The sequence below is a fragment of the Thalassophryne amazonica genome, chromosome 11 (genome assembly GCF_902500255.1).
Source record: "Thalassophryne amazonica chromosome 11, fThaAma1.1, whole genome shotgun sequence".
Classification (NCBI taxonomy): Eukaryota; Metazoa; Chordata; class Actinopteri; order Batrachoidiformes; family Batrachoididae; genus Thalassophryne; species Thalassophryne amazonica.
Window position 1 is genome coordinate 107,425,538 of NC_047113.1, and position 16,463 is coordinate 107,442,000.

The window sequence follows — 16,463 nt, forward strand, 5'->3', positions numbered from 1 at the left end:
TCTGTTATCTCTCACTCTGTTTCTCTCACTCTGTTTGGCTCACTCTCTCACTCTGTCTCTCTCTGTCACTCTGTTTCTCTCTAACTCTGTTTCTCTCTCTCTCACTCTGTCACTCTGTCTCTCTGTCACTCTGTTTTGGCTCTCTCTCTCACTCTGTCTCTCTCTGTCACTCTGTCTCTCTCTCACTCTGTTTGGCTCTCCCTCTCACTCTCTGTCTCTCTGTCACTCTGTTTGGCTCTCTCTCTCACTGTCTCTCTCACTCTCTGTCACTGTTTCTCTCTCACTCTGTTTGGCTCTCTCTCTCTCACTCTGTCTCTCTCTGTCACTGTTTCTCTCTCACTCTGTCTCTCTCTCTCACTCTGTCTCTCTGTCACACTCACTCTGTTTCTCTCTCACTCTGTTTCTCTCACTCTGTATGTCTCTGTCTCTCTCGCTCACCCTGTCTGTCTCTGTCTCTCTATCTCTCACTCTCTCTCTCACTCTCTCTGTCTCTCTCACTCTCTCTCTCTCACTCTCTCTGTCTCTCTCTCACTCTCTCTTTCACCCTGTCTGTCTCTGTCTCTCTATCTCTCTCACTCTCTCTGTCTCTCTCTCACTCTCTCTGTCTCTCTCTCACTCTCTCTCTTTCACTCTGTATGTCTCTGTCTCTCACTCTCTCTGTCTCTCTTTCACTCTGTCTGTCTCTCTCTCTCACTCTGTCTCTGTCTCTCTTTCACTCTGTATGTCTCTGTCTCTCTCTCACTCTGTCTCTCTCTCACCCTGTCTGTCTCTGTCTCTCACTCTCTCTGTCTCTCTTTCACTCTGTCTGTCTCTCTCTCACTCTGTCTCTGTCTCTCTTTCACTCTGTATGTCTCTGTCTCTCTCTCACCCTGTCTGTCTCTGTCTCTCACTCTCTCTGTCTCTTTCACTCTGTATGTCTCTGTCTCTCTCCCACCCTGTCTATCTCTGTCTCTCTCTCTCACTCTGTCTCTGTCTCTCTCTCTATCGGTCTCTCTCTGTCTGTCCCATCTTTCCGTCCTGTCTGTCCATCCGTCCTTCCCTAAACGGGTATAAGCATTCTGAAATCAACTGTCACATTTTTAGGAGGAATTTGGTCAAACTTGGTCCAAGTCCTTGTTACAGGTTGATAATACACATATAGTATAAGACGGGTCTGCTAACGCGTCACCGGTAAAACTCAGTTCGCAACCGTAAATCCAGCATTAATGTCTGCAAATCATCAGACACAACAGGGTTGTTGCTTAAATTGAGTCCAGCAAATTGGCGAGAGTTGCATTCAGGCCACCAGCGCCACTGTGCACCAAGCAATCCTGTTCAAAGACTGACTCCAAAATGTCAGCCAGACTAGAAATAAGCGAGTGCTCTTGACAGAAAAACCACCTCTGTGTTCTCTGGCCCCAATGAATGAATGATCAGACACAGCAGGACCAAATTCGAAGGAAGCTCAGGAAAATAATCTACACATCTGGAACTGGGCCAGGAGGTCAACACAACATGAGAAGGCCAGACGAACAAACAGCTTGTGTGACAAGAACTGTGCACGGCAGCACTGCGTATGTGGACAAATAACCAGCTGTTCAAAAGACTTCAATTTCACATTTCCACGAGGTGCCGAGCTAAAAATTTACTTGTAAATGAGGGCAAACCCACAACTCTGCATCGTGTAACGAGCTACAAGCACATGTGGAGTCCAGGTGGGCAGGGTTCACTCACTGGCAGGAGCACATTAGAACGTAACCTGGAAGTTAGAAGTCAGACACCCAAAATTAATCAAGCCAGTTCTTGGCAGCCCAGTGGATACAGTGGACAAAATGTTTGTGTGAGGGAACGATCTTGTCTTCCTGTGGGTCAGATGTCTTATTACAGATCTTTACTCAAGGCCGAAATATGACCATTGGGTATTTTGACGACTTTGCGTCTGCGCTCAGCAATAGTCCAGTCCGATGACTGTCAGTCTTCAAATTCACAGGGACCATTCTCAGGACACAGACCTTGAACAAGTTCAAAGATGGCCGACCTTGACCTATTTTAAGGGGTCAAAAGGTCACATTGTTTCTTATGTTTATACTCATACAGTTTCTGGTATTTTAGAATTGCATTATATTAAAAAAAAAAAAGTCAAAAGTGAGCAGTGATATTTGTGCTGTGCATTGTGCTGCTTAGTGCCCAGTGCACAGATACTTAAGACATGTGAGTGTCAGTTTTGTCAGATGAGATGAAATCTATTCAACAACCATTTTTTATGACAAAAATGAGACAAGGACGACACATCTGTTCTTGAACACTATGACTAAATTAACACCCATTACTGTTGATGAATAAGACGAGACTAAAATGTTTTGCATAGAATAAAAACTGAAATAAAATCTCCATTTTCATCTACAAGCTCTTATTCTTTGAAAATGTTTCCAGAATGTGTTGCACTCAGCAGTTCATGCTGACACCGTCCTGACAAAAAAAAAAAAAAAATCAAGGCTCCACCTCGCAACATATCAAGTATACTGCAGCACATTGGAGAATTGGACAAACTTCTCCATTTTGTCCTCCGTCTCATGTCTGCAGGATGTGTCATCCTGTCGTGTGTCTGAGCACACACCGCTGGAGCAGACACCAGCCTCCAGAGAGTTCATGTTTTCTGACCAGCCAAGACCCGTGTCCACGGAGCAGCCTCAGGCTACAAGTGGCTTAGTGACGTGATTCTAAGAAAATCTTAGAATTCCTCAAATTCTAAGACAATTCTGAGATGAGAGCTTCTAAGGTGCCAAACTGTTAAGAGGAGGGAGGAGGACTTTTAGGAAGCCTAAGAGTGTCTTAAACAGAGAAGACAGCAGAAAAGACAGAGAGGAAGCAGAGACATTCTGCGTAAGTAGAATTTCAGTAATTCAGTAACGCACTACCTGCTCGATGGTGCAGAGATCATGTTTGTGGTTGATCTCATCAGGAATGAGCTGACTTTTCCCACCCAGAGTAGTAATAACACCTGAGATGACGGTCATCACAACACTGTGATACCTGCAAAAAATGTACATTGCATGCAAGTGTATATATATAATATATATATACACACACACACACACAGCTGTATGCAAAAGTTTGAGCACCCCTGATAATCTTAATGATTTTCCTTTATAAATCATTGGTTGTCTCTGGATCAGAAATTTCAGTTAAATATATCATATAGCAGACAAACACACTGATATTTGAGAAATGAAATTAAATTTCTAGTATTTGCAGAAAGTGTGCAATAATTATTTAAACAAAATTGGGAAGGTGCATAAATTTGGGCACCTTTGTCATTTTATTGATTTGAATCCATTTCGCACTAATTATTGGAACACAATTGGTTTGGTAAGCTCATTGACCCTTGACCTCCTTACACAGGTGAATCCAGTCATGAGAAAGGGTATTTAAAGTGGCCATTTCAAATGTTTCTCCTCTTTGCATCTCTTCTAATTAGTGGCAACATAGGAGCCTCTAAACAACTCTCAATTGACCTGAAAACAAAGATTGTTCAACATCATGGTTTAGGGGAAGGACACAAAAAGCTATCTTAGAGATTTCAGCTGTCGGTTTCAACTGTGAGGAACATAGTGAGGAAATGGAAGACCACAGTCACAGTACGAGTTAAGGCCTGAAGTGGCAGGCCAAGAAAAATCTCAGATAAACTGAAGTGAAGGATGGTGAGAACAGTCATAGTCAACCCACAGACCTGCTCCAAAGACCTACAACATGATCTTGCTGCCGAGAGTGTTTCTGTGCATCTTTCAACTATACAGCGCACTTTGCACAAAGAAATGCTATATGATGCTATAATGCAGAGGAAGCCTTTTCTGCGTACACACCACAAACAGTGGTTTGAGGTATGCCAAAGCACATTTGGACAAGCCAGCTTCATTTTGGAATAAGGTGCTGTGGACTGATGAAACTAAAATTAAGTTATTTGGACATAACGGGGCGGTATGCATGGCTGAAAAAGAACACAGCATTCCAAGAAAAACACTTGTTACCTACAGTAAAATTTAGAGGTGGTTCCATCATGCTGTGTGGCCAGTGCAGGTACTGGGAATCTTATTAAAGTTGAGGGTCACATGGATTCCAGTCAATATCAGCAGATTCTTGAGAACAATGTTCATGAATCAGTGACAAAGTTGAAGTTGCGCCGGGGCTGGATCTTTGAACAAGACAACGACCCTAAACACTGCTCAAAGTCTACTAAGGCATTCATGCAGAGGAACAAGTACAACGTTCTGGAATGACCATCTCAGTCCCCAGACCTGAATATATTATTGAAAATCTGTGGTGTGATTTTAAGCGGGCTGTCCATGCTCGGAAACCAACAAACCTGAGATGTTAAAGAAGAATGGTCCAAAATACCTTCAACCAGAATCCAGACTCTCATTGGAAGCTATAGGAAGCATTTAGAGGCTGTTATTTCTGCAAAAGGAGGATCTACTAAATATTGATGAATTCTTTCTGTTGGGGTGAGCAAATTTATACACCTGCCTAATTTTGTTTAAAGAATTATTGCACACTTTCTGTAAATCCTATAAACTTCATTTCACTTCTCAAATAGTGTGCTTGTCTGCTATATGATATATTTAACTGAAATTGCTGATCCAAACAACCAATGATTTATAAAGGATAATCATAAGGGGGGCCAAACTTTAACATACAACTGTGTGTGTGTGTGTATGTATGTATATATATATATATATATATATACTCAACAAAAATATAAACGCAACACTTTTGGTTTTGCTCCCATTTTGTATGAGATGAACTCAAAGATCTAAAACTTTTTCCACATACACAATATCACCATTTCCCTCAAATATTGTTCACAAACCAGTCTAAATCTGTGATAGTGAGCACTTCTCCTTTGCTGTGATAATCCATCCCACCTCACAGGTGTGCCATATCAAGATGCTGATTAGACACCATGATTAGTGCACAGGTGTGCCTTAGACTGTCCACAATAAAAGGCCACTCTGAAAGGTGCAGTTTTGTTTTACTGGGGGGGATACCAGTCAGTATCTGGTGGGACCACCATTTGCCTCATGCAGTGCAACACATCTCCTTCGCATCATCCGTGAAGAGAACACCTCTCCAACGTGCCAAACACCAGCGAATGTGAGCATTTGCCCACTCAAGTCGGTCACGACGATGAACTGGAGTCAGGTCGAGACCCCGATGAGGACGACGAGCATGCAGATGAGCTTCCCTGAGACGGTTTCTGACAGTTTGTGCAGAAATTCTTTGGTTATGCAAACCGATTGTTCCAGCAGCTGTCCGAGTGGCTGGTCTCAGACGATCTTGGAGGTGAACATGCTGGATGTGGAGGTCCTGGGTTGGTGTGGTTACACGTGGTCTGCGGTTGTGAGGCTGGTTGGATGTACTGCCAAATTCTCTGAAACGCCTTTGGAGATGGCTTATGGTAGAGACATGAACATTCAATACACGAGCAACAGCTCTGGTTGACATTCCTGCTGCCAGCATGCCAATTGCACACTCCCTCAAATCTTGTGACATCTGTGGCATTGTGCTGTGTGATACAACTGCACCTTTCAGAGTGGCCTTTTATTGTGGGCAGTCTAAGGCACACCTGTGCACTAATCATGGTGTCTAATCAGCATCTTGGTATGGCACACCTGTGAGGTGGGATGGATTATCTCAGCAAAGGAGAAGTGCTCACTATCACAGATTTAGACTGGTTTGTGAACAATATTTGAGGGAAATGGTGATATTGTGTATGTGGAAAAAGTTTTAGATCTTTGAGTTCATCTCATACAAAATGGGAGCAAAACCAAAAGTGTTGCGTTTATATTTTTGTTGAGTGTATATATATATATATATATATATATACACGTAGATAGATATTATATTACAGTCCAGGAAATACTCTGGAAATATGGAGAGACAGTGTGGAGATCAGACATGGAATTATATGCCTGTGCCGCTCTACTCTGATTGGATGTCACCCCTGTCCCTCAAAAAAAAAAAAAAAAAAGCAATGTGGCTTTTAACCTCTTAAAATAGGTCAAGGTTAGCCATTTACGGTACTTGTAATAAGTGTAGCTTATTCGTAGCTTTGGAGGCCAGGCTGGACGAATTGGAGACTCGGCTCCGCACCGTGGAAAATTCTACAGCTAGCCAGGCCCCTGTAGTCGGTGCGGACCAAGGTAGCTTAGCCGCCGTTAGTTTCCCTCTGGCAGATCCCGAGCAGCCGGGAAAGCAGGCCGACTGGGTGACTGTGAGGAGGAAGCGTAGCCCTAAACAGAAGCCCCGTGTACACCGCCAACCCGTTCACATCTCTAACCATTTTTCCCCACTCGACGATACACCCGCCGAGGATCAAACTCTGGTTATTGGCGACTCTGTTTTGCGAAATGTGAAGTTAGCGACACCAGCAACCATAGTCAATTGTCTTCCGGGGGCCAGAGCAGGCGACATTGAAGGAAATTTGAAACTGCTGGCTAAGGCTAAGCGTAAATTTGGTAAGATTGTAATTCACGTCGGCAGTAATGACACCCGGTTACGCCAATCGGAGGTCACTAAAATTAACATTAAATCGGTGTGTAACTTTGCAAAAACAATGTCGGACTCTGTAGTTTTCTCTGGGCCCCTCCCCAATCAGACCGGGAGTGACATGTTTAGCCGCATGTTCTCCTTGAATTGCTGGATGTCTGAGTGGTGTCCAAAAATGAGGTGGGCTTCATAGATAATTGGCAAAGCTTCTGGGGAAAACCTGGTCTTGTTAGGAGAGACGGCATCCATCCCACTTTGGATGGAGCAGCTCTCATTTCTAGAAATCTGGCCAATTTTCTTAAATCCTCCAAACTGTGACTATCCAGGGTTGGGACCAGGAAGCAGAGTTGTAGTCTTACACACCTCTCTGCAGCTTCTCTCCCCCTGCCATCCCCTCATTACCCCATCCCCGTAGAGACGGTGCCTGCTCCCAGACCACCAATAACCAGCAAAAATCTATTTAAGCATAAAAATTCAAAAAGAAAAAATAATATAGCACCTTCAACTGCACCACAGACTAAAACAGTTAAATGTGGTCTATTAAACATTAGGTCTCTCTCTTCCAAGTCCCTGTTGGTAAATGATATAATAATTGATCAACATATTGATTTATTCTGCCTTACAGAAACCTGGTTACAGCAGGATGAATATGTTAGTTTAAATGAGTCAACACCCCCGAGTCACACTAACTGTCAGAATGCTCGTAGCACGGGCCGGGGCAGAGGATTAGCAGCAATCTTCCATTCCAGCTTATTAATTAATCAAAAACCCAGACAGAGCTTTAATTCATTTGAAATCTCGACTCTTAGTCTTGTCCATCCAAATTGGAAGTCCCAAAAACCAGTTTTATTTGTTATTATCTATTGTCCACCTGGTCGTTACTGTGAGTTTCTCTGTGAATTTTCAGACCTTTTGTCTGACTTAGTGCTTAGCTCAGATAAGATAATTAGAGTGGGCGATTTTAACATCCACACAGATGCTGAGAATGACAGCCTCAACACTGCATTTAATCTATTATTAGACTCTATTGGCTTTGCTCAAAAAGTAAATGAGTCCACCCACCACTTTAATCATATCTTAGATCTTGTTCTGACTTATGGTATGGAAATAGAAGACTTAACAGTATTCCCTGAAAACTCCCTTCTGTCTGATCATTTCTTAATAACATTTACATTTACTCTGATGGACTACCCAGCAGTGGGGAATAAGTTTCATTACACTAGAAGTCTTTCAGAAAGCGCTGTAACTAGGTTTAAGGATATGATTCCTTCTTTATGTTCTCTAATGCCATATACCAACACAGTGCAGAGTAGCTACCTAAACTCTGTAAGTGAGATAGACTATCTCGTCAGTAGTTTTACATCCTCATTGAAGACAACTTTGGATGCTGTAGCTCCTCTAAAAAAGAGAGCTTTAAATCAGAAGTGCCTGACTCCGTGGTATAACTCACAAACTCGTAGCTTAAAGCAGATAACCCGTAAGTTGGAGAGGAAATGGCGTCTCACTAATTTAGAAGATCTTCACTTAGCCTGGAAAAAGAGTCTGTTGCTCTATAAAAAAGCCCTCCGTAAAGCTAGGACATCTTTCTACTCATCACTAATTGAAGAAAATAAGACAACCCCAGGTTTCTTTTCAGCACTGTAGCCAGGCTGACAAAGAGTCAGAGCTCTATTGAGCTGAGTATTCCATTAACTTTAACTAGTAATGACTTCATGACTTTCTTTGCTAACAAAATTTTAACTATTAGAGAAAAAATTACTCATAACCATCCCAAAGACGTATCGTTATCTTTGGCTGCTTTCAGTGATGCCGGTATTTGGTTAGACTCTTTCTCTCCGATTGTTCTGTCTGAGTTATTTTCATTAGTTACTTCATCCAAACCATCAACATGTTTATTAGACCCCATTCCTACCAGGCTGCTCAAGGAAGCCCTACCATTATTTAATGCTTCGATCTTAAATATGATCAATCTATCTTTGTTAGTTGGCTATGTACCACAGGCTTTTAAGGTGGCAGTAATTAAACCATTACTTAAAAAGCCATCACTTGACCCAGCTATCTTAGCTAATTATAGGCCAATCTCCAACCTTCCTTTTCTCTCAAAAATTCTTGAAAGGGTAGTTGTAAAACAGCTAACTGATCATCTGCAGAGGAATGGTCTATTTGAAGAGTTTCAGTCAGGTTTTAGAATTCATCATAGTACAGAAACAGCATTAGTGAAGGTTACAAATGATCTTCTTATGGCCTCGGACAGTGGACTCATCTCTGTGCTTGTTCTGTTAGACCTCAGTGCTGCTTTTGATACCGTTGACCATAAAATTTTATTATAGAGATTAGAGCATGCCATAGGTATAAAGGCACTGCGCTGCGGTGGTTTGAATCATATTTGTCTAATAGATTACAATTTGTTCATGTAAATAGGGAATCTTCTTCACAGACTAAAGTTAATTATGGAGTTCCACAAGGTTCTGTGCTAGGACCAATTTTATTCACTTTATACATGCTTCCCTTAGGCAGTATTATTAGACGGTATTGCTTAAATTTTCATTGTTACGCAGATGATACCCAGCTTTATCTATCCATGAAGCCAGAGGACACACACCAGTTAGCTAAACTGCAGGATAGTCTTACAGACATAAAGACATGGATGACCTCTAATTTCCTGCTTTTAAACTCAGATAAAACTGAAGTTATTGTACTTGGCCCCACAAATCTTAGAAACATGGTGTCTAACCAGATCCTTACTGTGGATGGCATTACCCTGACCTCTAGTAATACTGTGAGAAATCTTGGAGTCATTTTTGATCAGGATATGTCATTCAAAGCGCATATTAAACAAATATGTAGGACTGCTTTTTTGCATTTACGCAATATCTCTAAAATCAGAAAGGTCTTGTCTCAGAGTGATGCTGAAAAACTAATTCATGCATTTATTTCCTCTAGGCTGGACTATTGTAATTCATTATTATCAGGTTGTCCTAAAAGTTCCCTAAAAAGCCTTCAGTTAATTCAAAATGCTGCAGCTAGAGTACTGACGGGGACTAGAAGGAGAGAGCATATCTCACCCATATTGGCCTCTCTTCATTGGCTTTCTGTTAATTCTAGAATAGAATTTAAAATTCTTCTTCTTACTTATAAGGTTTTGAATAATCAGGTCCCATCTTATCTTAGGGACCTCGTAGTACCATATCACCCCAATAGAGCGCTTCGCTCTCAGACTGCAGGCTTACTTGTAGTTCCTAGGGTTTGTAAGAGTAGAATGGGAGGCAGAGCCTTCAGCTTTCAGGCTCCTCTCCTGTGGAACCAGCTCCCAATTCAGTTCAGGGAGACAGACACCCTCTCTACTTTTAAGATTAGGCTTAAAACTTTCCTTTTTGCTAAAGCTTATAGTTAGGGCTGGATCAGGTGACCCTGAACCATCCCTTAGTTATGCTGCTATAGACGTAGACTGCTGGGGGGTTCCCATGATGCACTGTTTCTTTCTCTTTTTGCTCTGTATGCACCACTCTGCATTTAATCATTAGTGATCGATCTCTGCTCCCCTCCACAGCATGTCTTTTTCCTGGTTCTCTCCCTCAGCCCCAACCAGTCCCAGCAGAAGACTGCCCCTCCCTGAGCCTGGTTCTGCTGGAGGTTTCTTCCTGTTAAAAGGGAGTTTTTCCTTCCCACTGTAGCCAAGTGCTTGCTCACAGGGGGTCGTTTTGACCGTTGGGGTTTTACATAATTATTGTATGGCCTTGCCTTACAATATAAAGTGCCTTGGGGCAACTGTTTGTTGTGATTTGGCGCTATATAAAAAAAAAGTTGATTGATTGATTGATTATGAACGTATGTTCCCTGTGAATTTGAAGACTAGCAGTAACAGGACTGGACTGAGCACAGACGGACGGACAGAATGTTTTACAATACCCAATGGCCGTATTTGATGTACATCGGGTAAAAACAGGTGACAGAATGAACACGAATGTAAGATACTTAAGGCACCTTTTGAATATGTTGTTCCTCCATTGATTCCTTATGCTCGAAAAATGTTTTGTGTTTTAGGAGGTCCAGTCTGAAGAACGTATCAGACCTGCTTGTGATGGGAGGAGCTTTGATCCTGGAGTCCAATGTTCTTCTCCATTGGCTAGAGAGGGAAGGATACTGGCCACTAGGAATGACTGGCATCTCTATGGGTGGATATGTGAGTTATCATGGCAGTACACATCATTTCATGTGTACTCATGTAGTTTTAACTTGATATACTTGATGAAGTGAACATATGCACTACTGTGCAAAAGTCTTAAGGAATGTAGTGTTTCTAGAGAAATTTATTTTTCATCTATAATAACAAAAGAATGAATTAGAATTTTCAAGTGTTCATGTTTGTGAAATTAAATTATTGTAACAGACTAAGGACCTCTGAGCAGAGAACAGCACAGATATACAAACCATACGACCTTTATTGTTAAGGCACACAGAGGCAGCAGTCTGTGCAACCACAGGGTCCGTGTGGACACAGGTGATGGTTCAGGACACAGGAAGACAGTCCAACCAGCAACAATGTCTGCGAGGGTAGCAGCAAACGAGTAGTCAGTCAGATCAAACACATCAGGTAGACAGACCAAGAAATACTCTGGAATGGAAGAATAACACAAGACAGCAGGCGTGAGAGCAGAACAGTCTGGCACTGGGGTGAGGGCAGTCACATGGTGCATGACTCAGTTCACGAGTCACACGGCACTTAACGAAGGGCAACGGTGCCCACACGAAAGAAGAAATCTGGACTTTTGTTGACTTCATTGGCATTGCTTAACCTTCATGCAGCTTTGTTCCTGTAGCTGGCGCTTTGTCAGGATTTTTAAACTATCGAAAAATTTGAACAAATGTGGCTGAAAACCTCAATTCATCTGTATTTTATTTTGCTGTAGTTGTTGGTGTTTTGTTTTGTCATTTGCTTAGTTTTTGTAACGTTAGCATTTAGTTTGACTTCGTTTGCCCAGCTGAATGTTTTCATACAGTACGGATCTGTGTTATGAGTGCTGCTGTGGAGGAGAGATGCAGCTGCTTCCTCCACAGGCAGTGCTGGTGTGTGGTTTGGTGCTTCTGCTGCTGCTTGTGATGGGGCAATTGCTGCCGCGATCACGCTTTGGTGCTGGCTGGCCAGGATAAGACAGTTCAAAGGTTTTGAGGAGGTGATCCTTGATGGCTGTGTATTTGTTCGCAGCGAGGGGCTTTGCAGGAGCATTGTCAGCCTTGTTTGTTTCCGTGGAGCTATTTTTTGTTGTGTGCTGTGATCAGAGCGAACTGCGCCTTTTTTGTGCAAACTAGGTGGCAGTTTACAGAAGCGTGACTTTGAGCCATCAAGTGTGGGAAACACCTTTGATCCACAGAGGTGTGACATATGAAAATACAAGACCCAGTGTTTGAGTCGCTAAATCATGTATGAGGCGGTCCTTTTGTGCACGCGTGTACGTGCATGTGCACTACAACACATCCAGACACTGAATACATTCATCCAGAGTGAATCAGCTGGAGAGAAGGTGAAGCGCCTGTGTGTCTGATCCACGTACACAGCGCCTGTGCATGCATGATCAGAACTGATAATTGAACCCGTGCGTGTGACAGCAGCAGCGCTCTCTCTTTCTGCTCGCTCATTCACTCTCCCTCCCTCCGTCTTGCTCTCAATGCTGAAACAAGAGACAAACAGTTTTAAGTTTGCTTGAGTTTAAATGGCAGTATTTTGTACTTCTTTTGGGGGGGGCACAGAAGGACTCTGAACTTAGCGATCTGATGTTCCCAGCACAGGCAAGGAAGCAGCATGTCCCACTGTAAATCTTCAAACCTGAGTGCCATTTGCTTTACTGTTTTGAGAACAGAGCGCATTTCTACAACACACAAAAAAAAAACGAAGGCAGGAGTGCGGCAACACAACAGAACTCATACATTAAAAGCAAACGCCGAGTATGTGCGCATTTCGGGTGTACAGACAGCGATTAGAGTTTTGGTGTGTTTGCACAGTGTGTATAATTTTGGTGGAGTATTTAGTGTGGTGGTGGGTTTTTTGTAAAAAAAAAAAAAATGATGAGTGCGTCTTAACCCTCTGGGGCCGACGCCGTCGTATACGACGGCTAAGACCAGGCTTTACTAAATTATAAATAACTTTTTAATGATATGAGATAGAAACTTACTTTTATTTTTGCTGAAAAGTTAACTCCGCAGACTTTCGAGCCAGCCATCGGCCATCTTTGTACTCCTCATAGAAGCTGTGTGATGACGTGCGCAATGTGAGTGTCCAATCGCAATTGGTTCATCAGCACATGGTTTTCCAAAATCCAATCGTAGGGCAGATTTACCTCACGTGAAAAGCCAAAGATCGTTTTCAAGAGTGATATGTTACTGGTTGGCCCGTCTGAATAGCCTCCTGGGTGCTCCAGTGAGTACATACTATTGGGCTCCAAATGTACCCTGCGCCATTACGCACAGCGATCACTGAAAGCAGACAGAGAGCCTCTGATGACAATCTCACGTGCTCAAACAGAGTGTGTAACTATCAGGATTGCTCCACTAGTTTGCATGTGAATGTTACTGGATAACTCTGTTGCTTTTACCATGAAGACAAAAAAAAACCCCCAAAAAAGACCATTTTGTATATATTGTTCAAAATGTGCATTTGTTTATTGTTTGAACCTTTTTGTTGTACAGTCTTTCACACAAGACCTCAAATTACTTTTATAAAGTGTCAAAACAGTTGTTTATTATAGTTTGCTGTGTGTTTTGAATAAATGTGTGTGGAAAATTATTTTCCGCTTTACTTTTTCCTTCCTTATTTTTGATTGTAAACCTTTATTACACTTATAAAACACAACAAAAACATATATATTCTGAAAGCACATGTTGTCCTGAAAAAAAAAGAGACATAAAACTTGATTTTGGGATGCAGGGAGAGTTGTTAACAGCAATAATAAAACATTTATGCCAGGCGAATGAACTGTCCAAAAAATCCCCTTGGACCCCAGAGGGTTAAATCTAGACTTGAAAGTCTCCACAGAATCTGACTGTTTTATTGACACAGGGAGATCATTCCACAGAACAGGGGCATGATAAGAGAAAGCTCTGTGACCCACAGACTTCTTATTCACCCTAGGGACACAAAGTAGTCCTGCACCCTGAGAACACAAAGCCTGGGCCGGTACGTAAGGTTTAATTAGGTCAGCTAGGTAGGGAAGGGGCCAATGCGTGAACAATTTTATAGACTAGTAGCAGAACCTTAAAATCTGATCTCACTGGGACAGGAAGCCAGTGAAGGGATGTCAAAATGGGTGTAATGTGGTCCAACTTTCTGCTTCCTGTCAAAAGTCTGGCTGCAGCATTTTGAACCAATTGGAGACCCCTCATGCTGGACTGCGGTAAACCAGAAAATAGAACATTGCAGTAGTCAATCAATCAATCAATCAATTTTATTTATATAGCGCCAAATCACAACAAACAGTTGCCCCAAGGCGCTTTATATTGTAAGGCAAGGCCATACAATAATTATGTAAAACCCCAACGGTCAAAACGACCCCCTGTGAGCAAGCACTTGACGACAGTGGGAAGGAAAAACTCCCTTTTAACAGGAAGAAACCTCCAGCAGAACCAGGCTCAGGGAGGGGCAGTCTTCTGCTAGGACTGGTTGGGGCTGAGGGGAGAGAATCAGGAAAAAGACATGCTGTGGAGGGGAGCAGATGATCAGTTAGCTGTTTTACAACTACCCTTTCAAGAATTTTTGAGAGAAAAGGAAGGTTGGAGATTGGCCTATAATTAGCTAAGATAGCTGGGTCAAATTGATGGCTTTTTAAGTAATGGTTTAATTACTGCCACCTTAAAAACCTGTGGTACATAGCCAACTAATAAAGATAGATTGATCATATTTAAGATCGAAGCATTAAATAATGGTAGGGCTTCCTTGAGCAGCCTGGTAGGAATGGGGTCTAATAAACATGTTGATGGTTTGGATGAAGTAACTAATGAAAATAACTCAGACAGAACAATCGGAGAGAAAGAGTCTAACCAAATACCGGCATCACTGAAAGCAGCCAAAGATAACGATACGTCTTTGGGATGGTTATGAGTAATTTTTTCTCTAATAGTTAAAATTTTATTAGCAAAGAAAGTCATGAAGTCATTACTAGTTAAAGTTAAAGGAATACTCGGCTCAATAGAGCTCTGACTCTTTGTCAGCCTGGCTACAGTGCTGAAAAGAAACCTGGGGTTGTTCTTATTTTCTTCAATTAGTGATGAGTAGTAAGATGTCCTAGCTTTACAGAGGGCTTTTTTTATAGAGCAACAGACTCTTTTTCCAGGCTAAGTGAAGATCTTCTAAATTAGTGAGACGCCATTTCCTCTCCAACTTACGGGTTATCTGCTTTAAGCTGCGAGTTTGTGAGTTATACCATGGAGTCAGGCACTTCTGATTTAAAGCTCTCTTTTTCAGAGGAGCTACAGCATCCAAAGTTGTCTTCAATGAGGATGTAAAACTATTGACGAGATACTCTATCTCACTTACAGAGTTTAGGTAGCTACTCTGCACTGTGTTGGTATATGACATTAGAGAACATAAAGAAGGAATCATATCCTTAAACCTAGTTACAGCGCTTTCTGAAAGACTTCTAGTGTAGTCCAATCTAGAAGAGATAAACGCATGGATCAGGGTCTCAGCATCAGCCATAGACAGGATGGGACGAATCTTCACTATATTTCGCAGGTGGAAGAAAGCAGTCCTAGTAATATTTCTAATGTGGAGGTCAAGGACAACGTAGGATCAAAAATTACCCCAAGGTTCCTCGCTTTGTCAGTGTGATGTACAACCCCTGGCAAAAATTATGGAATCACCGGCCTCGGAGGATGTTCATTCTGTTGTTTAATTTTGTAGAAAAAAAGCAGATCACAGACATGACACAAAACTAAAGTCATTTCAAATGGCAACTTTCTGGCTTTAAGAAACACTATAAGAAATCAAGAAAAAAAGATTGTGGCAGTCAGTAACGGTTACTTTTTTAGACCAAGCAGAGGAAAAAAATATGAACTCACTCAATTCTGAGGAATAAATTATGGAATCACCCTGTAAATTTCCATCCCCAAAACTAACACCTGCATCAAATCACATCTGCTCGTTGACATTAACCCTATGTCATGAAATTGACCCTATGTGTCTTTTTGCAAGGAATGTTTTCACAGTTTTTGCTCTATGGCAAGATGCATTATCTTCTTGAAAAATGATTTCATCATCCCCAAACATCCTTTCAATTGATGGGATAAGAAAAGTGTCCAAAATATCAACGTAAACTTGTGCATTTATTGATGATGTAATGACAGCCATCTCCCCAGTGCCTTTACCTGACATGCAGCCCCATATCATCAATGACTGTGGAAATTTACATGTTCTCTTCAAGCAGTCATCTTTATAAATCTCATTGGAACGACACCAAACAAAAGTTCCAGCATCATCACCTTGCCCAGTGCAAATTCGAGATTCATCACTGAATATGACTTTCATCCAGTCATCCACAGTCCACGATTGCTTTTCTTTAGCCCATTGTAACCTTGTTTTTTTCTGTTTAGGTGTTAATGATGCCTTTTGTTTAGCTTTTCTGTATGTAAATCCCATTTCCTTTAGGCGGTTTCTTACAGTTCGGTCACAGATGTTGACTCCAGTTTCCTCCCATTCGTTTCTCATTTGTTTTGTTGTGCATTTTCGATTTTTGAGACATATTGCTTTAAGTTTTCTGTCTTGACGCTTTTATGTCTTCCTTGGTCTACCAGTATATTTGCCTTTAACAACCTTCCCATGTTGTTTGTATTTGGTCCAGAGTTTAGACACAGCTGACTGTGAACAACCAACATCTTTTGCAACATTGCATGATGATTTACCCTCTTTTAAGAGTTTGATAATCCTCTCCTTTGTTTCAATTGACATC

General features: G+C 41.8%; 1 protein-coding gene across 3 annotated transcripts in view; it reads left to right on the top strand.

Annotated features, from left to right (window-relative positions):
- Positions 1-16,463, top strand: part of abhd18 (abhydrolase domain containing 18) — a 166,715-nt gene that overhangs the window by 71,821 nt on the left and 78,431 nt on the right. For all 3 annotated transcript variants that reach the window (XM_034180998.1, XM_034180999.1, XM_034181000.1), the window contains one exon: positions 10,570-10,708. In XM_034180998.1, coding sequence (XP_034036889.1) covers positions 10,570-10,708 — 139 coding nt within the window. The remainder of the gene's footprint in view (positions 1-10,569; positions 10,709-16,463) is intronic.